The 25881-nt window shown below is 43.7% G+C and overlaps 1 protein-coding gene across 1 annotated transcript in view; it reads left to right on the forward strand.

Annotated features, from left to right (window-relative positions):
• Positions 1–222: 222 nt before the first annotated feature.
• LOC126416338 (ATP-binding cassette subfamily G member 4) overlaps positions 223–25881 on the forward strand; it is a 220934-nt gene continuing 195275 nt past the window's right edge. Inside the window, exon 1 of the mRNA XM_050084009.1 lies at positions 223–489. Within this exon, the coding sequence (XP_049939966.1) occupies positions 291–489 (199 nt within the window). The 5' untranslated portion in view covers positions 223–290. The remainder of the gene's footprint in view (positions 490–25881) is intronic.

Raw genomic sequence — 25881 nt, forward strand, 5'->3', positions numbered from 1 at the left:
CAAATGAGAGCCGCCATTTTGACTTCGGATCCGTAACCAGCGACCCCCGAGTGCTGTATTTTGGCCCAGTTCTTAGCGTTTTTGTCTCTTGGCCGGCTTTGCGGCACCTGACGGCACTGTGCGACGTGCTGCTACCGGTGCCCGGTTGGCACCTTGCTACGCGGCCACCGCCGCCCCCCACCACTCGGCGCCGGCGGAGACCGGTCGCGCAAAGTCCGCAGGCGAGGCTCGGCAGTGCGGGCCAGACGGCCGCCGCGGTCCCCACACACAGTCGCCGCGCCGCCGCCGCCATGGAGCTGTCCGTCATCAGCAGCGAGCCGCAGCCGCAGTCGCAGGAGGCAACGCAGGTGGTGCCGGCGCGCAAGAGGGAGCTCAAGAGGGACACCAGCCGCCTGCCCAACGAGGTCTTCACGCGCCTGCCCACCAAGCCGCCCGTCGACATACGCTTCGACAACGTCGGCTACACCGCGTCGCTCGGCTTTCGCAAAGGTCAGTGTTGGCGCTCCTCGTCCGGCGACTGGTGAAAGTTTGGCACTGAGGACGTGACGAGAGTGAGATAGTGGATTCTGGACGAGCGGGATTCCAATACCTTTCAGTGCGCATAAATTCGATTTCTTTTACTGTGGTTCCTCTAAATTTGGTGAATGCATGATTCTCCAAGAGGTTTTGGCAGCTTTCACATCACGTCCCTGAGCAAGTGCTCCATCACTGACAGCGAGCGAGGTGGTGTATCAGACACTGGAAGGTTCAAATTCCCATCCCACCATCCTGATTTAGGTTTTTCTGTGGCTATTCTAAACGCCGCGCGGGATTAGCCGAGCGGTCTATGGCGCTGCAGTCATGGACTGTGCGGCTGGTCCCGGCGGAGGTTCGAATCCTCCCTCGGGCATGGGTGTGTGTGTTTGTCCTTAGTACAATTTAAGTTAAGTAGTGTGTAAGCTTAGGGACTGATGACCTTAGCAGTTAAGTCCCATAAGATTTCACAGACTTTTTTTTTTCTATTCTAAACAGTCCGAAGTGAAGGTCGACGTGGGTCCTTAGTCAAGGACACGGCTATTTCTTTTCTTCGGCCAGAGTTATTATTCCCTCACTAAATATCCGGTCGTTGACGAGACGTAAAACCCCAATCTCCCATCCTTCCTCGTTACATGACAGACGGCAAAAGATGTCAAACTTTTACCTTCTTTCAAACCGCTTCCTTGAAGATTGCATACACTCAGTTATGCATTTCAAAGTGTTACCTCAGCAAAAGGAAACAACTGGCCAGGTGCGAGTAAGTACTCACGCTCTGATTTTTCGACACAAACTTAATTATGTATATAGACAATTCATCCATCCCGGAAATCGACAGTCTTGACGATTTCTACCTATTATCGACATTGATTGTGGAAAGATATCTATCTCAGGAATTCCAAGACCCTCGAGAAAGTTTTTAAGTTTGAAGTCAGATAACAAATGACAAATTAATTTTTTTCGTGTGATATAATTACAAATTAACAATTTTCTGATTTTTTTTCGTTCACTTATACTGAGACCTTGCATCTTTCCAAATTTCACAATTCTAGACCAGCAGGGAGTATCCTACAGGTTTTGATGGGAAGATTGCGAGTATCGAAGGACGTGACAGAAATGACCGCATCTTCTGATTTCCAAATTATTCTGTAGGATTCCGTACCTCAGCCATAAAAAAGGGAGCCTTATACGATCACTTCGTTGTACGCCTCTCTGTCCGTCTGTTAAGACCCCTTTTTCTCAGCAGTGGGTAGAGGTATCGAGTTGAAATTTACGTCAACTACTAAAGTCTACGATCAGCTGGTTCAAATGGCTCTTAGCACTATGGGACTTAACATCTGAGGTCATCAGTCCCCTAGACTTAGAACTACTTAAACCAAGCAAACCTAAGGACATCACACACATCCATGCCCGAGGCATGATTCGAACCTGCGACCGTAGCGGTCGCGCGGATCCAGACCTAGAACCGCTCGGCCACACTGGCCGGCAAAATCTACGATCCCTTGGCGTTTTAAGAAGTATAAGTTCATAAGTAAATGTAATCAAACGCTACGGTCATTTTGTCACATATTTGCACACTCGCAAACTTACTCATCAAAACGTATATACATCGACTATCTACACAAGCAATTAAGCTTGTGCGATACCCTCAGAGGGCGAGCCCTACCCACACTTCTCCGATTTTTATTTCTTAATGTTACAATCATATTCTCACGTCGTGACCACACTATAGTCCAAATCCGAAATAAGGGTGGTCGGTAAAACAGCACTGAAAGCACGTTTACTGTGAAAAACAAAGTACAGTCAAAACTGGACATCCTGGACGGAGAGTGCAGCCATTTATACAAACATCGAATATTACAGAATGATAGTACTTCTGCAAACACCGAATATTCCACAATATATACACGCCTTACAAACATATTTCCAGAACATTCCAGAAATGATGCTAAATAACGGGTAACTAATTCGTCGTGGTCGGGTGCGAACTGGAGCCACGCTCTACCCAGCCAAAGACGCTAACTACTAAGTCACGGTTCATGCACCACGATTCGTCACAAAATTACGTCTCTTGTTTCCCAACACGTCAGTCAGCAAACACATTTGCAGAGAAAGGATATTTTCTTCAAAAACTACGCATCTCTAACACTCTAGGGCTAATAACATCACCGTTGAGCGCACTAGACTGATCAGCCAATCAATCGGTCTTCAATATTCACGAAAGTGTACTACTTGCACTAAGAATACCTTCTCTTAAGAAATTCTTTAGTCACCTTAAACCATGTCTATAGATCCACTACACTACTCAACGGTATCAGCAAAATTTTGCAAAAAACAGTGTTGATCGCATAAATTGTTTATTTAAACCGGTGACCATTTTACATCTGTTGTACGTAGATTACATTCAGACCTTGTGCTCCAAGATGGTAACAGGAGCTGGGCTGGCTAAGCGGGCTTTTCTAGTGAGATGTAATCTCGGATTTCGCAAAATTTTATTGATATACATGAGATCGCTGTTTCCCTTGGACAATGCTCCAGAAAATGTTCAACATTATCTAGTTTAAACACTTAGTAGCTAATGGCCTGCTGGTGAAAATTACAAAAAGAGTGCCACTAACATACCCCACTAGTAGTAGTTGTTGTTGTAGGAGCAACAACACTGGCAGCATCAGTACATTTATGGGAAATCACGTACGTATTGTAATTTAATACCGAATTTTAGTCCATCCCGAATTATCGCTGGTTTCAACTCTAATAGAGATTCATCTTCAGATCAACAAGGTCACTGCACAATGCAATTCGTTCCAAACATTAGTAGGCCTACTGTATGACATAACTACGATCCAGAACGAAATACAAATACATTTCCGAATGATCTTCTCGATCATAAAAGTTGTGTGAGGGTGGAAACTGGTAATAATGAAATTATTGTGTAATGAAAACCGCTATATGGTACTTAGGAATTGTCATTCGATACCATGAAAATTAATAAAATGACTTTCGACGGCCACCACCATCATCAAATGGTTACATGAACACTATTCGCTTCATGCAAGATCACTACGAGAGGTCTTTCTACTGAAAATGTAGAATGTAGAATATTTTCTTAATCTACGGTCCAAATGTCTCTGAAAACAGGTTGAATGTAGCGATTTTCCGCTAATGACTCTATTTAAAAAAACTGCACTATCGGCCAATTTCGACCTTTATATCAAACTGGAAAGGGCAATCGCCACATGAAAATGTTCCTTTTCCGTAACGTGTCTTGGTTAGCGTACAATGTGCACTAACACGAAGCGATTGTGAGCTTCAAAACAAGATAGCCATCAAAATTGTTTTAAAGTGAATTATTTTCCAATAAAGTGACGGCCATTAACGGGAATGATAATGACAGATTTGAAAGGCATTGCGGGTGGGATTAAGCTGTGATCAATACGCAACACTCTCTACTTGAGAATTTGACACTGTTGCAAATGATGTCTCTTTATTGTCGAAAAAACAGTCACTGATTGGTAATCGTTGTTTTAATTATATTCCCTAGATACTGGTAAGCTGTTATCTGTTTTCCAGCATATCATAAAGCCAAAAGAAATTACGCTCAACATCAACACTGTAGCGTTGTCTTCAGTTACTGTGCAACAAAGCATTGTCGGGTAGTTACTGGTTGTGTGCGCCACCGCCTTCTCATGCACCAAGGAAACCTGTTACATCCTGTCAATATCTTGTAATATGGACTGTATTTTTCAGTGAAATTCTATTTTATACTGTATCAGTTGAAATCATTTCCATGTCAGATACGATCTAAGGTATCTGAAGATAAAAGTGACCAGAGTACCCAGTTACTCCATTTTCTAGTATCTAATGTACAAAGTGTTGTACTCATTTATTGGAATACTTACATGCACCTACAGATTCGAGAGGTTCCACGTGTAACATGAAAAAAGGTAAATACAGTTCCTTCAGGATCTGTATTAAAGGAAGATAACATTTTAGAGAACACAGGAAATCTCACTGTAAATTATGCTTAGTACTTATGTAAAAATACTTTTTTTTCTTCACAGAATAACGTTTTATCGCTACGAATGACATTACAAATATAAGACCAGCTCAGTTACAGTCTCAGAAGGTAAAGTATTGAGCATGACTCCTCAGAAATTACGAACCTTGTTTAGGACAGCCATACATGCCTTAACTGGAGATATGAACAGTTTTCTGTTCATTCCTGATAGGAACTCAGTGATTCATTATCGCACAATAAGTGATTACTGCTTCAATTGTAAGGACTTCTGTTTCTCAGACACATGCAGCAGATAGCGTGTTGATGTCTTTGTGTCCGATCTTATAAAACTTTCCACAATAGGATCATGGAAATTTTTATGTCACTGTCGTCGTATTTCCTGTGACAGTGGTCATGTGTAGGCGCCTTCCTATTTTGGACTACCTGACGGAGCTCAACTGTGCGCTAGTGTACCCCTCACACTGTAGATAAACGTCTTTATCAAATGCTACTCATGCGTCACAGTTAGTCATCTAATTCTGCAAAACACTTCGTCTCGAACCATCTTTGTAAAAATGTTTTCAACGTCTATTTCCTTTTTCGTTAAAAGCTATGAGAGAAAATGCCTTGCCTCTTACCATTAAAACTTCAATCGAACGCTACTTAGTGAGTTTCGTTTGGCTATGAAATTTCGTGAGACTTCATTCGACAAAGAGAGAAGTGCGAAATACGCGATTCTTGCATTTTTCGTAAACTGAAATAGTACAGAATCAAAGCTAAGAACGAACAAAAGTTTTCTGTTCCGAAGATAAGGCAAGCAGTTGTCAGATAAGCGTTAGCGCAAGGCCCCCGCTAGCCATCGTTACGCAAATGTTGTCACAGAGCGATTGGGATGCGGTCTCTGGTTTCTCCGCGTGCTGCTCGCTGTATTTCAGAACGAAGGACGAGCTCCACCCTCATAGTTATGGATAAACGTTGAAAGAAGTACGCAGTACACACAAACGATTGTTTATACCCTGTGTGGCGGTCATTGTACAGTGCAATCAATAGTGAAAAGCTACGTATTCACACGCTTTTTACCCGTTGTTTCCGAAAATTAATACCGTACTATCACATACACCATATTTTCTTACAGTGTGGAGAAGATGGAAACTAACTTACAGCACTGTATGGTCATGTAATTATAGTCCATCCCACAATGTCCCACATGAAATGTCAGTAAAGATTTTCGAAGGCTGCGTCTGAAATGAAGAATGTCTTTCATTCTCCATGATAAGAAAAGCAATGTTTGGCGTAAGAAGACAAGAAGACAAGCTGTCACATGAAATGGAACCAACGGCCCTGCAGCATTGGTAATACCGGTTTCCGTCAAATCACAAAGTTAAGCTCTGTTGGGCTTGGCTAGGTGACCGTCCGGTTTGCAGAGCTCTTTCGACAAGTGGGGTGCACTCAGACCTTGTGAAGCCAATTGACAAGCTACTTGATGGGGAAGTAGCGGCTCCGGTCACGAAAACTGACAACGGCCGGAAGAGCGGTGTACTGAAAATGGTTCAAATGGCTCTGAGCACTATGGGATTTAACTTCTAAGGTCATCAGTCCCCTAGAACTTACAACTACTTAAACGTAACTAACCTAAGGACATCACACACATTCATACCCGAGGCAGGATTCGAACCTGCGACCGTAGCGGTCGTGCGGTTCCAGACCGTAGCGCCTAGAACCGCTCGGCCACCCCTGCCGGCAGCGGTGTACTGACCTCATGCCCCTCCGCATCCGCATCCATTGATGCCTGTGGGCTGAGGCCTTCATGACCTGTTCGGATGGAGTTTATCTTAGCTTTTCACACATAAAATAGCGTGACTATAGAGCCATGGATGACATAATGTTTGACCTTGGAATAGTTAACACTCTTAGCAATTTTTTGTTTTTTAGTCTGCAAAACACAATTTGAAAAGACAATGATGTTTTTTTGAAGTGGAAATAATGCTGCCATTACGAGCATATGACTCGTTTGCTATCTGGACCTAAAGCGTAATAACGCTGACTTATTATCTCCGCGAACAAGAAAGAAGAATCTCTGTTGGCGGCTTGACCGCGATTTGTGTTAGCTGCCATTGAGAGCATCTTATTCAGATAATGACATATGTTTGTCCCATAGAACCTGCATAATTCCTTTTTTTTTTAATTTTTTTTATTACGAGGCCCGCTGTACTAGTGCGAACAGAAATTGACGCATTTATAATTCTAAATTTCGCGGACATATAGGTTATTTTTTTTAGCCAACATATTGATTCAAAAGAAGATGTTTCATGTCAATTGATTAAGAGTGCGAGAGAAAGTTACTTTATTCTAAGGGAACTTCAAGGCCATCCTCTCTCTCAGCGACGTGACGCGAATCTTATACGATCTGAAAGCATGATTCGTTAAATAATGAGTCCAGCTTCGCACATTATTTGATCAGAAAGATGTTTAGTAATTTTTTCTCTGCTCAGATCACGTATGATGGGAGTTACAAATTACGTACTCTTTGTAGGTATTGTGTTATATTGTATTGAATGTTAACCGGGGGCCTAGCAACAACGGAGAGGTTCCGTCCCCGCCGCAGCAGCAATGGTCAGCACCCCCGAGACGACTATCTCAGTCCACTTCACCCCTCCGTCCCCGCACACCGAACCACTCTTTCAGTGTTATTGTGCAGTTCGAACCCCTGGTGGACCCCCCAGGTAACGTCTCAAACCAAAGGAGGTAAACCCTATGTTTGCGTGGAAGAGTAATGGTGGTGTACGCATACATGGAGAGCTTGTTTGCGCAGCAATCGCCGACATAATGTAGCTGAGGCGAAATAAGGGGAACCAGCCCGCATTCGCCGACGCAAATGGAAAACCGCCTAAAAACCATCCACAGACTGGCCGGCTCATCGGACCTCGACACAAGTCCGCTGGGCGGATTCGTGCCGGGGACCAGGCGCTCCTACGCAATCCGGAAAGTCGTGCGCTAGACCGCACGTCTAACAGGGAGGGCACTCTTTATAGGTACAAAACAAAATGTCAATAGTCAAGAATCGTCACTCGTTTGTTTGACTCACGGAAGAGTGTCACGGAAACGTTGAAGAATCTGAATATCAAGCAGAGGTTTGAAGATAGACATCAGTTCTCGGAAATTTTCAGCTACCAAAATTCTACAGGTATTATTTTTCGATATAAGACCCGCCTGCTATGCAAAACACCGTTTGGGTATATATTTGCAGATGATAAGCTACCACTATGTAATAATGTTCAGAGGATCCTGCAGTACCGTATTGTGTTAAATTAAGATCTGAATAAAGCAAACCCATTGACGACGGCACAGAGGTGCTGAAACATGTTTAGGCAAACACACACACTCACACACACACACACACACACACACACACACACACACACACACCTTTTTCGCACTTTTGTGCCATCGTCAGTGGTTTTTTTGTTCAAATCTTAATTTAACATTATACAGTACTGCAGGATACTCTGAACATTATCACGCACTGGTAGCTCGTCATCTCCAATTTCGCTCTGGTAGTCCTTCATTCGTCTTCTCGTGACTTATTGAGAAAAACATACAAATATTACAAATATTTTGCAAGATCACGTTTGTTAATAACATTTTTCGGCAATCTATGCAGGAACCCATATAAAACGAAACTCGATGTTAAGTGCGACGTTTATGAAACGCAGAAAATGCTATTAAGCGAGCTACGACAAGCCAAAGTCGTCTGAAAGGCCGCGTGGTCTAGGGCGTCTTGTCACAGTTCGAGCAGCTGTCCCCGTCGGAGGTTCGAGTCCTGCCTCGGACATGGGTGTGTGTGTTGTCCTTAGCGTAAGTTAGTTTAAATAAGATTAAGCAGTGTGTAAGCCTAGGGACCGGTGACCTCATCAGTTTGGTCCCATAGGATCTTACCAGTTTCCGTCTGAAAGCATCAAGTTTAACGACGTGTCGCACAGTTGATTAGTTGGACGGAATAGACATTGAATCAGATGCTAAGTATTCGCCATGCCTGCACGTAGCAGCTGACATTGTAGTTGTCAGTACGGACGCTCGCTGCACGGGACCGATGCGTCATCAGACAACAGCTATTGTCTTGAAAAGTTACGTGTACTATCTCTGAGCATGTAAGGGTCCGCAGACGCGCTCGCAGAAAAGGGATGCTTTCCCGAGAAACGACGTCCCTTTAATACTTCAGCGCAAGTAACATCGATGTTGTGCGCCTTTGATCGAATACCCAGCCAATGGCTCAATCTTCAGCATCCATGAAACTATGTGAATTCTTTATATATGCGGTGTCTGTTCTGCCGCACATGCTCCAAACAACAGACTCCATGTTGATCCTGCGGCCACGATGAATGAAGATACAAAGTAGCTGCCAGTGGGCATTTTAAACTAAGGTTACAGGTCCACTTCTCAAACTACCTGATTGAAGTACCGAGATGAGAATCTTGGTTGATGATGCGCATGATATTGAAGCTTCCAAAATGGAAATAGTATTTGTGGCATCACGTTTATTCCATGGGAATAATTGTGCCCCACACCGTGATGTAATCCAGGACAGAAAGAAGGTCAGCATCGGTCGTAATATCATCTGTATTTTATTGCAGATCTATATTTCAGCTAACAGCGCAGGTATCATGAGTGTGTTATAGGTAGTCATGTACTGAGTGTAATTATAACGACGCGAATTACAATACAGCTTTGGCATATACCTGTAACGCACTGGTGATAGCTACGCTGTTGCTCAAATCTATATCTGTAATAAATTACAGATGATATTACTACAGACTCTGAGCACCTTACTGCCGTGGACATAACTAGCAGTTGTTCTAGGACGAGCAGCGCTGCCAACAGCAGTGCAACTATTTGCGACTTTGTGCCTCGGTTGTGGCTAAGTCCTGCTGATAAGGAGGTCGCCAGAGATGGCACGCTATCGCAGTCGGACAAAAACTGGAGAAAGAGTCGGCCGTGACCTGACATTCTCGTGAACGATTTAAACAAAAAAACGCGGATGACTTGTTGGCATATAAGTGTGCAGTTTTAAGAAGTTGAGGAGGGGGGAGGGGGGGGGGGGGTGGCGACCGAGCAGAGAGGAGAGACGAGTGTTGCAAGGGGAGGAGTCAGACAGGAAGTGGGAGCCCGTGAATTTAACGTAGCACCATTGGACATAAGCGGATTTCAAGTGGTAATTGTAGGAATAGTGAGGAACAAGGATTGTAGTACATCCAGACCTGAAGAGGGGACTCTTCGCCTGAGTATGTTCGACGATCATTATAGGCAGTTTCTGTAACAATAGTTAGGGAAAAAGGGGAGGGAAACTACATTAAAACATACAAATTTTAATACATTTTCAAGTTATCGAGACTACTACAAGTTTTACCAAGGCACAATAGAAACAATAGTGCTCTCCTATCTGAGAGAATATATTTAGTGGGGTAAAGTGCACACTGATTTCCAGTCTTGAATTTTATACTTAAAATGTGGCAATCCCCATGAAAAACACAATTTATCAGTAGTCGAGCAGTTTATTTGCTAAGAAACTGTGCTTCATATCCACCACTTCTCCCCCTTCCAAGAAAATAACACGATTCTCCCCCCCCCCCCCCCCCCCCCACATACACACGAAACTCAGATCTCGTGAGTATGCACTTGTATTGGTGTACTAGTGGAGAAAAATTACTAGACTGGCGTACACTAAAAAGGACGGGTAGATTAAGTGTTAACAGATGAAGCAACAGAAATGAACGAACAGATGACAGCATAAAACCGGACGAAATTTAGAAGTTTGAAAAGAGCACAGAACGTAACGAAGGGGGCGGAGAGGGGACATGGAATTTTACATTGAGATTCATGACTTTTTATCATTCGGTTCTCCTTCTACTGCCAAACAAATTGGGGCAGGCAGAATGAAATCCACAAGAATCAAAGTCTAGCCTTACCCTGACTTATTCATTGTTGATACGGAAGAGGACGAACACTTAGAAACTAATGCGACATAATGTCGAGATTTCATATGGGCTCCTTTTGAGTCCCTGGCGAGCACAGTTCCTTTGAAACTTGTGACGTTCTCGCCTCACTATAAGCATATTATGGCTGCCATATCGGCACTTTGACATTCTTCAGTTTCCCACAGAAACCCTTCTCGTTAATGATCAGGGCAAAAGCTGGTGTCCGTCGCAACGGCAGTTGCTTCGATTAATATTGTCTTGTGTTTTTCGCTATCAATCTGAGCTTATCCAATCCATGGGTCATCGAAGAATGGGTCTACTAAAATTTTGTAACATATAGTGCGCACACAAGTTAATTTTGAGTATGTAGTTACTCCTCGTGTGTTCAGCGAGACCGGTCTACAATATAAGAAGGTAATTACTGATAAAGTGCATCATATTTTGCTTGGCAGATGCTAAGTAACTACACATCCATTTGTACATCGCAATGTCATTCGCTTCCAGAGCATCCTTGTTCTAGCTCGTCCAGATTTCACGAAAGAATGCAATAAGCAGCTGTTCTTTGGATTCGGAAATGGCGGCCGCCATTTTGGCTGATATCTTACTCGGTATAATACACGCACATCAGCTAAAAGCCATGAAGATGCCGTATGAACTGTGCATGGTTAAAACTGAGAGGGTAAATTGTGACCAGAAAGTTCCTACGAGCCGGCCGCGGTGGTCTCGCGGTTCTAGGCGCGCAGTCCGGAACCGTGCGACTGCTACGGTCGCAGGTTCGAATCCTGCCTTGGGCATGGATGTGTGTGATGTCCTTAGGTTAGTTAGGTTTAAGTAGTTCTAAGTTCTAGGGGACTGATAAACACAGCGGTTGAGTCCCATAGTGCTCAGAGCCATTTGAACCATTTTGAAGTTCCTACGAAACTTTCCGGTGACATTTCACGAACTTATCGGAATGTCCGGTACTATGTTTGCATAACAGGCAGACGTTGTGCTCATAACAAAGGTGTAAACACAATTATGTAGTGTAGCTTAAGCTAACTACTTAGCGAGAACGTCAACCTTACCCTTAATGCTGCACACCGTAACAATACTTGCAACGCGGTAGTGCAATTAAAATACCTGTTTTTGTGTTTCTAATTAACCAGTTAAATCTTTAGTTTGCTTCGTCTATTTTTAAAGCCTGCGCTGAATGAGATCCTGTTAATATTAAAACTGTATCCGTTTCTTGGCTGCAGAACGGTTGTGAGTTAGAAAAGGATAAATCTGAATCTTCCGTCTTGTTGTTACCTACCCATTCCATCAGCAGTTCGATGCTCACCCAACCAGAAAATCCTGTAGCTGGCCTTTCTTAAATTATATTCACCAACAGTTTCACATTTGCTCCGGAAGAATATGTCGTATTTGCTTGAATGTGCGAGTCCATTCTTGACTTCATGGAGGCATTTGATATGGTTCGCCACACTCTTTTAGTGGAAAAAAATCAAGCTCATCGAGTATTGGACCAGATTTGTGACTGGACTGCGGACTTCCTTTACAGTTAGAAACTAGCACGTTACTCTTAACGGAACGAAATCAACAGATGTAGAGATAATTTCAAGTATGTACCATGGAAGTGTGATAGGACCGCTATTGTTCACAATACACGTAAGTTATCGACTGAATAACTTCGGGAGCTCCAAAGGGCCGTTCGCAAATAGTACAGTTGTCTATAGGAAGTTAACAACGCCAGAAGATTTTGGCAAACATCAGGAAGACCTGCAGTGGATTCATGACCGGCGCAGGGACTGGCAATTCGCCCTCAACTAAAATAAATGTATGATACAACGCATAAATGGGTGAAGAAATCTAGTACTGTACCATTACACTTTTGGTGAAAAATCTCTGGAGTCCCAAACTACCGCAACATAATTTGGTGTAATCGTCTGGAGGAATCTAAAGTGGAATGAACACTTAACAACGCAGGAAAAGCAGATACCAAACTGATATTTATTGGAAGAATCTTAACGAAAGGCACTTCATCAACGAAAGAAGTGGCTTACAAAACACTTGTCATAACAACTCTTGATTATTGCTCATTAATTTGGGAACCTTACAAGGATGGATTAATAGTAGATGAGATTTAACGAAGAACGGCGCGTTTCGTCAGAGGATCGTTTGAAGTTGCTCAGCAAAATCTACAAGAGAGGTTTGCCAGTGCAATTCCGACAGAGTACATGCTGGGAAGAGGCGGACAACATGCTACGATGGCCGAGCGGTTCTAGGCGCTACAGCCTGGAACTGCGCGACCGCTACGGTCGCAGGTTCGAATCCTGCCTCGGGCATGGATGTGCGTGATGTCCTAAGGTTAGTTAGGGTTAAGTAGTTCTAAGTTCTAGGGGACTGATGACCTCAGAAGTTAAGTCCCATAGTGCTCAGAGCCATTTGACCCATTTGACATACTACGAGGACCATAAGGAAAGGACGGGGCCGGTCGGTTGCGAAATGGAAACCACAGTGAAAATCAAAAATGTTTTATTTCCAGCAGTTTGCTATACCTTACAGCTAAGTCTCTACGTAGTCGACCCTCCGACTTAGACAGTTGTCTTAGCGTTCTACCAACTTTGCTGTATCCCCGGTATAGAAGTCAGCCGCCTGTGCTTTCCGCCACTTTTGCAAACTGATCTGCAGGTCGTTGTCTGTACTTAGCTGTTGTCTTCACAGCCAGCAGTTCATGTGAGCAGCACGCAGGTTTGTCATGAAGAAGGACATGTATGACGGTTACGTACGTTATGTAGGGTTACATGAAATCAGGCGAACCTTCGCAGGGTGGGCCTGTACTTGGCGGGAGATGTTACTGTTATAGACATCTTTGCATGTTCACTGTGCACTCAGAACTTTTGAGCGACGCGACGCGACCGGCAGGTATACTAGAGACACTGGCCAACACGCTTGTGCCAAGCTTTATCAGATTTTCACTGTGGTTTCCATTTCGCGACCTGTCGGACTTTACTTTCCGAATAGCCCTCGCGCTGCCACCCCCACACATCTCGCGTAATGACGAGAACGAGAAGTCCGCAGATCGTGGTCGTGCGATAGCGTTCTCGCTTCCCGCGACCGGGTTCCCGGGTTCGATTTCCGGCGGGGTCAGGGATTTTCTCTGCCTCGTGGTGACTGGGTGTTGTGTGATGTCCTTAGGTTAGTTAGGTTTAAGTAGTTCTAAGTTCTAGGGCACTGAGGACCATAGATGTTCAGTCCCATAGTGCTCAGAGACATTTGAACCATTTTTGAACCAGTACGAGAAACTGGAGCTAATACGTTGGCTTACCGACAATCATTCTTTCCTTATGTCATTCGCAAATGAAACAGGGAACACCGATCAGATAGTGGTACCAGAAAACCCTCCACCACACCTATAAGGTGGCTATCGGAGTATTGATGTAGAAATAGACATCTGCGTATGGCTGCACGTTGTAACGGGAGACTAACGATGCGAGCACGTTGGGATACGGTGACATCGTAAAACGTTATAAAACGGTTACTTGAAAAATCAGTGCCTGCAGACAAAATACTGCAGAAGACGGGTGCCTTACCTGAGGCGCGCAGCCGGCCGGAGTGGCCGAGCGGTTAAAGGCGCTACAGTCTGGAACCGCACGACCACTACGGTCGCAGGTTCGAATCCTGCCTCGGGCATGGATATGTGTGATGTCCTTAGGTTAGTTAGGTTTAAGTAGTTCTAAGTTCTAGGGGACTGATTACCACAGATGTTAAGTCCCATAGTGCTCAGAGACATTTGAACCACTTGAGCCTTACCTGAGTTTTACTGTTTTTAGAGGCAGGCTGTTTACTGGTGGTATGTTGTCATCGAGCGTCTAGTGAATTCTTGTTAGCCTTGTGCGCGTTATACGGCCAGTGAGACCTCCACGCCATAACACCGATAGTAGTGTCGCAACCGGGTTCACGGTCAGAGCAAGAGAGACCAATTCGCTTCTACACCTGTACTCTGGTAGACATCTGCAGCGTTTGGAGAAGAATATTTTGTGGTGCCGCTATTCACTCCCCACTTCCCTGTTCCATTCACGACTGGTGCGCAGGAGAGACGACTGACAGTACCTCCAACTAAACTGATCCACGAACTGATCCTAACCATCTCTTCATCCTTTTCATGTTAAAATTCTTCCTCAGCTATAGAAACAACTGCAACAGTAGTAACAATAACAACTGTAATAATACCAACAACAATAGTAGTAACACCTACTGTCGAAAAATATACACTAAGAAAGAGTGTACAATACTTGCAAAATTTCTCAAAAATTTCATTCCTTCTCCTTGCAAATTTTCACCATCATTCTACCTCTGGACTCCATTACGCTCTTATTTACTCGCTAACCCATTCACAATTGAATCAATTTCTATTTTCCTTTCCAGAAAGTCGCATTTCCTCGTTGTAACTGAGCGGCGACGACAGTGCTGCAAAAAAAAAAAAGTAGCAGGAAAAGTAACTTCTAACATTTCTGTCAGGATCAGATAAACGTAAGAACTGTTTCGTTTAAGAAATTAACACTACATCTTGCAACCTGAAAATGGATCAACTCTCCTGTCTGGCTGATCCTTTTTTTTTTTTTTTTTTTTTGTAAAATGTAGATCTGTTGGCAGCTAAAACAGAAACCAATTAAGACAGAGTTACGCTTGTTTGAGAGTAAAATAGATCTCGACTCGGTGTATCTTACGGCAGTACAACTGAAAAATGCCAAAAATGTAGCTAGACATAAGCTACACACAGCTTCTCCTCCCTCTCCCAGCGTTACGTGCACACGTCCTGTATCTATAACTTCAAAACCTGTAAACAACTTTCTTTATAATAATAATTCTGTGTATCTTCCCCGCTGTTGCCACTTGAAAGATATACGAGCATTATAAATTTGTACAACAAGTAAAACACATCTTAAAAGATCTCAGTACGCATCATAAAATAATTTACGTAATAACAAACAAACTTTTAAGATGACAATCTGTAACATAATTTTCCATATTATTTACAGAATGTATAAACAGCCCCATCGGTTGCACCAATTTTTTGTCATTTGACCATGGGTTCGATTACACTAGGGCAATCTTAATCAAATCCCGAACGTCCTTCTGAACGTAGCCTCTAAGTCAAAACGATCCTCCTTAAAACGAAAACATTTTCTTGGCTTGCTTTGTCCAACGGCATTGTTCCCATACACAGTGCATATGTTTCTGGCTGCCTCTGCTGATGACAACACTCTATGGACCAAACAGAAGAATGTGTCGAAAATGTTCCGATTTTTCCACTTGGCACTCTATTTTCTAGTGTCCGCAACTCCACTCAGTATCTCGAAACGACAAAGTGACAATAAGTAAACTCAAATAGCAACAGTGAAGTACGAATAAAAAAGCCAATTGATGCATAAAGTCATGGCAACCGGAAAAGTAACATCCAAAAGAAAAACGCTTCGAACTTGTGCACCGACAAATAATAACGGATGTTGTCGTATCCAAGCACGTGGTGTGGCTGTAAAATAAAGGGGCTTATGTCACAGAGTATGTACGCATGGCGCCAAAGATGAACCACCAACTGTGAATCGTGAAGTCTCTTCAGTCAAATGCAGCATCTCTGTTGTCTTTAGACAAATCACTTTGACTCTAGCCTCTGATGTTTTGTTTGGTCGGAAAAATTATTTGTGTAATAACAAATGGTTCAAATGGCTCTGAGCACTATGGGACTTAACTTCTGAGGTCATCAGTCCCCTAGAACTTAGAACTACTTAAACCTAACTAACCTAAGGGCATCACACACATCCATGCCCGAGGCAGAATTCGAACCTGCGACCGTAGTGGTCGCGCGGTTCCAGACAGTAGCGCCTAGAACCGCTCGGCTACCTCGCCACGGATGTGCACAAAACCAAACGATTAGACAGTGCATTGACTTTCCTTGAGCGGTACCACAGCGACGGTGACGATTTCTTAAGCCAAATTGTTACGGGCGACGAAACATGGGTGGCCTACGTCACACCAGGATCAAAGCAACAGTCCATGGAAGTTGAGCAAGAACATCGTTTTGCTACAAGACAATGCTCGAGAACGAGCGAGGTGGCGCAGTGGTTAGCACACTGGACTCGCATTCTGGAGGACGACTGTTCAATCCCGCGTCCGGCCATCCTGATTTAGGTTTTCCGTGATTTCCCTAAGTCACTCCAGGCAAATGCCGGGATGGTTCCTTTGAAAGGGCACGGCCGGCTTCCTTCCCCGTCCTTCCCTAATCCGATGAGACCGATGACCTCTCTGTCTGGTCTTCTCCCCCAAAAACAACATCAAAAATGCCCGTCCGCATGTGGCGAATCAGACCAGAAATCTCATCACATCTTTTCGATGGGAAACTCTAGATCATCCGGCGTACAGCCCCGATCTTGCGCAGAGGTCCCATCACCGTTTCCATCAATGGAAAATTCGCATGGAGCTTTGTAGTGATAGAGGTTGGGAGTATATTGAGAGTGACTAAATATGTATGCTTTTGAAACAAAACGTTCTACGGCAACAGTCCCGTTATTTTATAATCAGCACTAATCGACAACTGACCTTCCACAACCAGTAGCTGCGACTGGCTGCTACTCCGAAGCGAGCCGTCGTCCGGAAGGGCAGTGGCCGCAAAACACCGCACCAGCTGGCAAACCCGTCACGTCCCGTTGAGCGGCAGTAGTTTACCTTCAGACTTTTCCATTGCGAGAACCTCTTCGTAGAGCAGTCACAGCGCGTCTACCGATCCACCGGCCGCAGGTAGAAGGTCATCAAAGTGGACTTTCGACCCGTAACATTCACAGGAACCGTGAAGACGTCACAAGCTGCGAATTCGCAGAAGACAGGTAAACAACAAGGCATATGAGAAACACGAGAGCGAAATTTTCCTAAAGTAGCCTTGAGTCGTACGTGAATAGCTCAAAAGCAGTGGTCCGAGTTCGAGTCTCGCTCCCACACACAACTCTGTTCTGTTAGAAAATTTCTTTATGATGCCGTGCCTTCCAGTGGAATCAGTCTGGCAACGCATCCAGGAGAGTTCTTCAGTTATTTTGCGAAATAGGAGAGCAGTATTGGTAGAACTGAAACTGCGAAGTAAATTGTGCCTGGAGAGCCAGTCAGTGACAACTACGCCGGCAAAAGGCAACGGTCCCGGTTTGAAACCTGATCTGGCACAGAGCTTCCAAGTTCCTCAGCTCCTAGACTCAGTATCGTGTGGTCAGCAGTCTCGCATCAGTCAACATCTATATCCACACTCTGCGAGCCACTGTGAGGTGCATGGCACATTGTACCAGTTGCTAAGGCTTCTTCCCGTTCCATCCATCTGTCGAGCCCGGGAAAAATGACTTTTTAAATGGCTCTGTGCACTCTATAATTAATCTAATCCACACCTCACGATTCCCATGGGACCAATAAGTAGGAGATTGTAACATATTCCTGGAGTCATCATTTAGTTGCAGTTCTTGAAATTTTTATACAGGCTTTCTCGGGGTAGTTTGCGTCCATCATATACTGTATGCCAATTCAGTTTCTCCAACATCTCTGTGATATTCTCCCATGGGTCAAACAAACTTGTCACCATCAGCGCTGACCTTCCCCGTTTATGTTCATGTCCTATCTGTTGAGACTCCCATACGGTCGAGCAATATTCTAGAACGGGTCGGACAGGTGACTTTTGAGCAATCTTATTTCTTGAGTGATTGAATTTCGCCAGTATTCTACCAATAAATCGAAATTTCCCATCTGCTTTACCCTCGGCTGAGCCTATGTGATTATTCCATTTTATATCCCTATATAATGTTACAATCAGGTATCTGTAGGGCTATGGACGAGATATATAGCATCAATCTCTTCTGAGGGCAATTCTATTCTCTTTTTCTGTTGATCTATTTACTGAACGAAAAAGCATGAAACATATTTTCGTAAGATACGATGAACATTGGCGTATATGCAAGAGTCAAATAATAATTAAACATAGTTTGTGTAATGTACAATTATCAGTAGCCCCATCATCTCCCATCCACCTGTTTACTTCCATTTGTTAGTCACATGTGCAGGATTTTTAAAAGATAATATTTAGTGATGATACTATGGAAGGACAAATGTCATATAAATATACGTTGTCTTCTGAATAGGTGCCGAGATACAGCTAATTTCAAATCACGTCGTTTTCCATTTTGGACACTTGAAAACGGACATCTGCATCTGCTGGGTGTCCCAAGAGGAATGTTAATATTCAGGGATGTGACAAGAACGACCATCCGAAGGAAAAATGTCTGGTAAAAATGGGCTCTAAAATGTATATCTTAAGAGCTATGAACACTTGTTCAGTAGAGGAGCTCTGTTCAACCATGACAGAGACGAACAAGTGCTAATATCTCTTAAAGTATGCATTTCAGGGCACATACTTACTGAACAGTTTTTCTTGTTTTGATCCATTCTAACACCTATCGAAATATGGAAAACATAAGCCTTGCAGTAGAGAAAATTTGTTTCACAATATCGAAGATGAAGAAGTGCTCATAGCTATGAAGGTATCCATTTCAGACCTAACGTTTACTAGACTTTTTGCTTGGAATGCTAGTGCTTGTCATATGCCTGAATATGGACTATTTCTCCTGGGACGCCCTGCATGTTAGCCACTGTGAAGTGCACGGTAGAGTGTAATTCACGTTCTGCACAAGGTATGTACTCGCTCCATTCGTCTACGGAGTGCGGGTAGAACGACTGCTTCAATGCATCTACCCGCGGCGTAATAATCTGATCCTGTTTTCTCTCTCCCTACGGGAACGATACTTTTGGGGTTGTAGTATATTGCTAGATTCTTGGCTTCCTAATGTTTCTTGAATCTTTAAGCTTTGCACGGAGGTTTTCACGAGAGAATCGGCATCTACACTCCTGGAAATGGAAAAAAGAACACATTGACACCGGTGTGTCAGACCCACCATACTTGCTCCGGACACTGCGAGAGGGCTGTACAAGCAATGATCACACGCACGGCACAGCGGACACACCAGGAACCGCGGTGTTGGCCGTCGAATGGCGCTAGCTGCGCAGCATTTGTGCACCACCGCCGTCAGTGTCAGCCAGTTTGCCGTGGCATACGGAGCTCCATCGCAGTCTTTAACACTGGTAGCATGCTGCGACAGCGTGGACGTGAACCGTATGTGCAGTTGACGGACTTTGAGCGAGGGCGTATGGTGGGCATGCGGGATGCCGGGTGGACGTACCGCCGAATTGCTCAACACGTGGGGCGTGAGATCTCCACAGTACATCGATGTTGTCGCCAGTGGTCGGCGGAAGGTGCACGTGCCCGTCGACCTGGGACCGGACAGCAGCGACGCACGGATGCACGCCAAGACCGTAGGATCCTACGCAGTGCCGTAGGGGACCGCACTGCCACTTCCCAGCAAATTAGGGACACTGTTGCTCCTGGGGTATCGGCGAGGACCATTCGCAACCGTCTCCATGAAGCTGGGCTACGATCCCGCACACCGTTAGGCCGTCTTCCGCTCACGCCCCAACATCGTGCAGCCCGCCTCCAGTGGTGTCGCGACAGGCGTGAATGGAGGGACGAATGGAGACGTGTCGTCTTCAGCGATGAGAGTCGCTTCTGCCTTGGTACCAATGATGGTCGTATGCGTGTTTGGCGCCGTGCAGGTGAGCGCCACAATCAGGACTGCATACGACCGAGGCACACAGGGCCAACACCCGGCATCATGGTGTGTGGAGCGATCTCCTACACTGGCCGTACACCACTGGTGATCTTCGAGGGGACACTGAATAGTGCACGGTACATCCAAACCGTCATCAAACACATCGTTCTACCATTCCTAGACCGGCAAGGGAACTTGCTGTTCCAACAGGACAATGCACGTCCGCATGTATCCCGTGCCACCCAACGTGCTCTAGAAGGTGTAAGTCAACTACCCTGGCCAGCAAGATCTCCGGATCTGTCCCCCACTGAGCATGTTTGGGACTGGATGAAGCGTCGTCTCACGCGGTCTGCACGTCCAGCACGAACGCTGGTCCAACTGAGGCGCCAGGTGGAAATGGCATGGCAAGCCGTTCCACAGGACTACATCCAGCATCTCTACGATCGTCTCCATGGGAGAATAGCAGCCTGCATTGCTGCGAAAGGTGGATATACACTGTACTAGTGCCGACATTGTGCATGCTCTGTTGCCTGTGTCTATGTGCCTGTGGTTCTGTCAGTGTGATCATGTGATGTATCTGACCACAGGAATGTGTCAATAAAGTTTCCCCTTCCTGGGACAATAAATTCACGGTGTTCTTATTTCAATTTCCAGGAGTGTATATTGACGTGTCGCCAAGTGCAGGATATTCAGTACCTCCGTGACACTCATCTGTGGGTCAAACAAGCCTGTGACAACTCGTGCTGCCTTTCTTTGTTAGTAATGATTAACCCCTGTCAACCGTATGATGGTATGAGTCACACAGAGACTTGATCAATATTCTATCACGAGTGATTTGTAGGCAACCTCTTTTGTTGACTGATCCTACCGATAGACTTAAGTCTTTCACTTGCTTTAACTACGGTTGAACCTATGTGACCATTCCATTTCGTATCCCTACAAATAGCTGCGCACGCGTATTTGTATGACCTACCCTAATGTTTATTGAGTCAATAAAAGTTTGATGGCTATCTGCAGATGTGTAACAAGTTTTTACGTGATTTCACTTTGTGCCAAAGGAAGGTGCAGAATACTCTTCGTAACGACTTCCATGGTCGCGTGTCCTAATCTTGATAGTGTTATCGGTGGCTAACAAGAGATAAATGTAATCATTTCTTACCTTGTCATCTTGTATCTGAAAGAATGCAGATATATCGTCGAGACTGCTGAGTATCGGGAGAACAGTAGTGGAATAATGATTTTAATACAGACACCTACGACCTGCAGTGTTAGTTCTCCTTCGTTCCTCCAGCCGGAGGTTCGAGTCCTGCCTCGGGCATGGGTGTGTGTGTTGTTCTTAGAATAAGTTTAAGTAGTGTGTAAGTCTAGGGACCGATGACCTTAGCAGTGAGGTCCCTTAGGAACTTACACACCTTTGAACATCTCCTTCGTTGAGGAACACTCCACTGACACGAGCTTTCTCGTATACCGACTTCAGTCCTATTATGTACATTAATTTCTGAGATCTAGATAACTCCGTAAGGATTTCTATGTACCGTAGCTTCCATGCAACGGTGAATTACTCTCGACATAATAGCGAAACTGGTGCGATTCAGTTGCGCAAGAGCGCATACCGTTAGCGTTTGACGTTCTTGGACAATCGCAAATGAATACAAGGGCACCAAAAAATGACAATATAGCGAAACTGCGTTGTGTTGTAGATTGGACATTAAGAAGTAACACATTTTCTGCGTTATTTTTCGAGAAATTTCGTCGTAAACATTAACGTGTATATTCGTTGCACTCTTCATTTAAAGGGCTCTCGGCTAGCTCATAAAATTAAATCGTCTTTCTAGAGAAATATTTGAGTTTCTATAACTAAGCAATCAAAAGCTGCAATTGCACTGCAAAATTTTATCCTGCTACGTCCTAACGTTTGTTTACCTTGTCTAGTTTTATGGAATAGTTCACAGCGTAATGAAGATACTAACTTTATTAAATAACAACAATAAATAAGCTGTTGAAACATAATACGACACTCAAAAAATGCCATTCTTCTTGCAGTCAATGTATCTTTAGTATGATTTGTAAGAAAGAGGCTGTCTTTTGGGATGATACAACAGTGAATGCTCGAGAGAGACGTTGACAACCATATCGTTTACAGCGTCTGCTCCCAGCTTGCAATATTTCCACAGTCACAATGTTTCCCACAGCTTTCAAGCGGAAGACGTATTCCTAGAATAATTCGTTCAAACTAATCACCCAGCCGTGTACACAACGCGGAAAAGTACTTTAGACACGCACCAAGGACGGAAGTCACTTTCCTACTTCTTTACAGCTGATAGGTTACGAACTAGAGGAAATTGCTCTTCCGAAATGCTGATAACACATGCTGCCACTCACATCGAACAAGTTACATACAGGTATACTTACACACAGTTTGACCCTTAACTGGTAGAATTAATGACCATTTCCGATTGTAAGAACGAATAGGAAAATTAGAGTTGAAAGTTACAAATAATGGGGAATAACGTATGAATTGTATCAACAAAAAATTTGGGAATTTTTATGGAATGGAATTCTGTGGGATAAGGACAGAAGATACATTGGTAATTACGTCTCACAATTACGTCTCACTTCCATTACACATCGGCGAGTACTGAAGCTCCTTAAATTGGTGTTTATGACTATGTCTGTATTTTAGCGAATTTGTGACACATCGTTGGCCCTTTTTCACGTTATTGTATACTGTCCAATGTATTTTATTTCATATTTATGTGGTAACGTATTTCTGATAGCTCATTTGACAGTTGCAACACCGATGCTATATTGATACAATGTTCCTTCATATAGTCTATGAAGTTTGTTGATTAACAGTTTGATCTTTGCTGCTAATTTTATCTTCAACTGTGTTTTTCTTACGTCTATGTTTATCCGCTATCATAATTTAAGTTTTGATTAAAATTTTCTACACCGTTTTTACGGTTAAAATCTGTTTATTCATTTAGTATGTTCTGTGGTTGCTTAAATCTGTACATATACCTTCCATTTCTTCAAGAATGTTCGTTTCCAGTCCCTCTGGCATTGTGTGCAGGAGTTTCATTGCTTGTGCTATATGTGCTGCTTTGTGGTTCTCGGATTTCAAGGGTTTGAAAAAAGAAGAAATATTACTCTTGTTATCTCTTGTGTGCGTCCTGTTGCACCTACGGAAAAATTTTCAGTGTCTCAGTGTATTCATATTTATATTACAAGATTTATATCATGCTGTGTGGCCTGAAGTTCGTAAATTGAAGCTTAATAATTTAAAACAATAGTTAAGAGCATCATTGCTGATGGTTCAGATTTTGGACAAGGAAGCCACAAATAAATTCAAAATTACTAGATGCAGAGTTGTATTTTACGAGAGGTTCAGTAATGATATCAAGGAAAAAGAATAAGAAACTAAGCTCTCAGTGGTAGAATGAATACTGAAAATTCACTTATTGATTTTATTTAACAGAAAGAACTACGGTGGTATGAGCATGTTAAAAGAATGCAGAAAGAAAGACTTCAAAAATGTATCGTGGACTGGGCACTTTATGGAAGAAAAAATAAGGGAAGACAATCTAATACTAGGATTCACAGGATTCAGTCAGTAATGAGGGAGAAAAATGGGTAACAGAAAAGGGTGGAGAAGAAGAATTACAGACACTATGTAATCACCGCTGCTGGTATAGTGTGTTGAACCAGGATACGTAAAAAAATGGAAATATTTCATTCTATCAACGAGGGTTTTGGCAGATTCCCCTTGTCGTAAGAAACTAGTTGTCGGGACTGGCAACACCTCCTCAAATGTTCCGAATTGGGAACCCTTTCCTTCATGATAACCACACTAGGATTCGTCTCTAAAGAACCAAGGCTATACAATGGGCCAGGTCGGAAACAGCCAACTACCCTTAGTGGTAGGGAATGTATTAATAATGTATAAAACGTGGGTGGCCTAAGCATAACTGTCATTAGCATAGTAGTTTCCAGTCGCACTACCATGAACGTGCTCTATCGTGATGTGTAGCAGAATCGTTGCATTAGTCAGTGTAAATACAACTGGAGGAACGTGTAAACGGCCGGCCGCTGTGGCCGAGATGACAGTGCAGGTGCTAAATTGTGCTACTGCTAAAGATTGAATATGATTTCTCATTTTTTGAATGCTGTAATTTATGACTGCAATTATCTGTCACCTTATTTATGTCATTTCATTGTAGCCATTTTTGTTACTGTTTTTGTGGAATAAGAAAAAAGTGGTACAAAAGAGCTGTTCTAGGCGCTTCAGTCTGGAACAGCACGACCGACCGCTACGGTCGCAGGTTCGAATCCTGCCTCGGGGTGGATGTGTGTGATGTCCTTAGGTTAGTTAGGTTTAAGTAGTTCCAATTTCTAGGGGACTGATGACTTCAGATGTTAAGTCCCATAGTGCTCAGAGCCATTTGAACCATTTTTTTGAACGTGTAGGATGTCTTTGCTTCAACAAAATCGTGCCATGAAAGAAAGTAATTTCTTTCAGCTATTTTTCTTCATACCAGCCTCCGTAAAAGCGTTAGTTACTTAGAAAACAAATGTACTATTCACGGACATGTGTCATCTTTCTGAGTGTCTTGTAGTTTTCGCACACACAATTTCTGAAACCCCTGTGTTTACTTCTACAGATTTTTCAGTATTAGAGGCCGCCCTTATTATACAAGTAGCTGGTTACAAATGGTTCAAATGTCTCTGAGCACTATGCGACTTAACTTCTGAGGTCATCAGTCGCCTAGAACTTAGAACTAATTAAACCTAACTAACCGAAGGACATCACACACATCCATGCCTGAGGCAGGATTCGAACCTGCGACCGTAGCGGTCACGTGTTTCCAGACTGAAGCGCCTAGAACCGCACGGCCACACCGGCCGGTGGCTGGTTACAGAATAACGCAGAGGGATTTACATAAGTTATAGTCATTCCTCTGCCCTTGGGGCACTACATGGTCGCGTTCGTGTACAAGTTGACAGTGACTCTATTAGTACGGCAAAAACGGAAAAACTTTTACTATGCCGAAGAATACCAACAGAAATAAAAAAATTATCGCTTTAGTCGATGGAATCCTTAGATGGAGAACGATAAATCAGCGGGAGCTGTAGCTGAAATGCATCAAGAGTACTTAACGTGACATTGCATAAAGGACTTACAAACGGAGGAGGGAAAAACTGGATGATGTAGAAAATATTAACGTGTGTGTTTCGTCCAACAGGTACACAACAATGAAGTGATTTTCACAGGAAGAAAAGGAAGACGCTCTCAAAACTGGTTGAAACATCACCGTACACAATTATTAGCAGAACAGTTAGTAAGCTTTGAGAAAAACATTTTGCTTTTATGCTCCAAGCTAAGTCGTCTACGCTGGAACGGAAATGTTTACATATTCTAGTCCCATAACTAGTGACAGTATTTCGATGATTCAGCTGTAGCTAACGAGCTTCCTCTGATGTCATACAGAAGTATCGTTCTGTGCAGTCATCTCAACTGCTAATGATACAAGGCCGTTGGGATCCAGCACGGCGTTCCGTATTAGCCTCCTGAACCCACCGATTCAGTATTCTGCTAACAGTCAGTGGATCTCGTCCAACGCGAGCAGCAATGTCGCGATACGATAAACCGCAATCGCGATAGGCTACAATCCGACCATTATCAAAGTCGGAAACGTGATGGTACGCATTTTCCTCCTTACACGAGGCATTA

Source organism: Schistocerca serialis, chromosome 8 (assembly GCF_023864345.2).
Source record: "Schistocerca serialis cubense isolate TAMUIC-IGC-003099 chromosome 8, iqSchSeri2.2, whole genome shotgun sequence".
NCBI classification, from domain to species: domain Eukaryota; kingdom Metazoa; phylum Arthropoda; class Insecta; order Orthoptera; family Acrididae; genus Schistocerca; species Schistocerca serialis.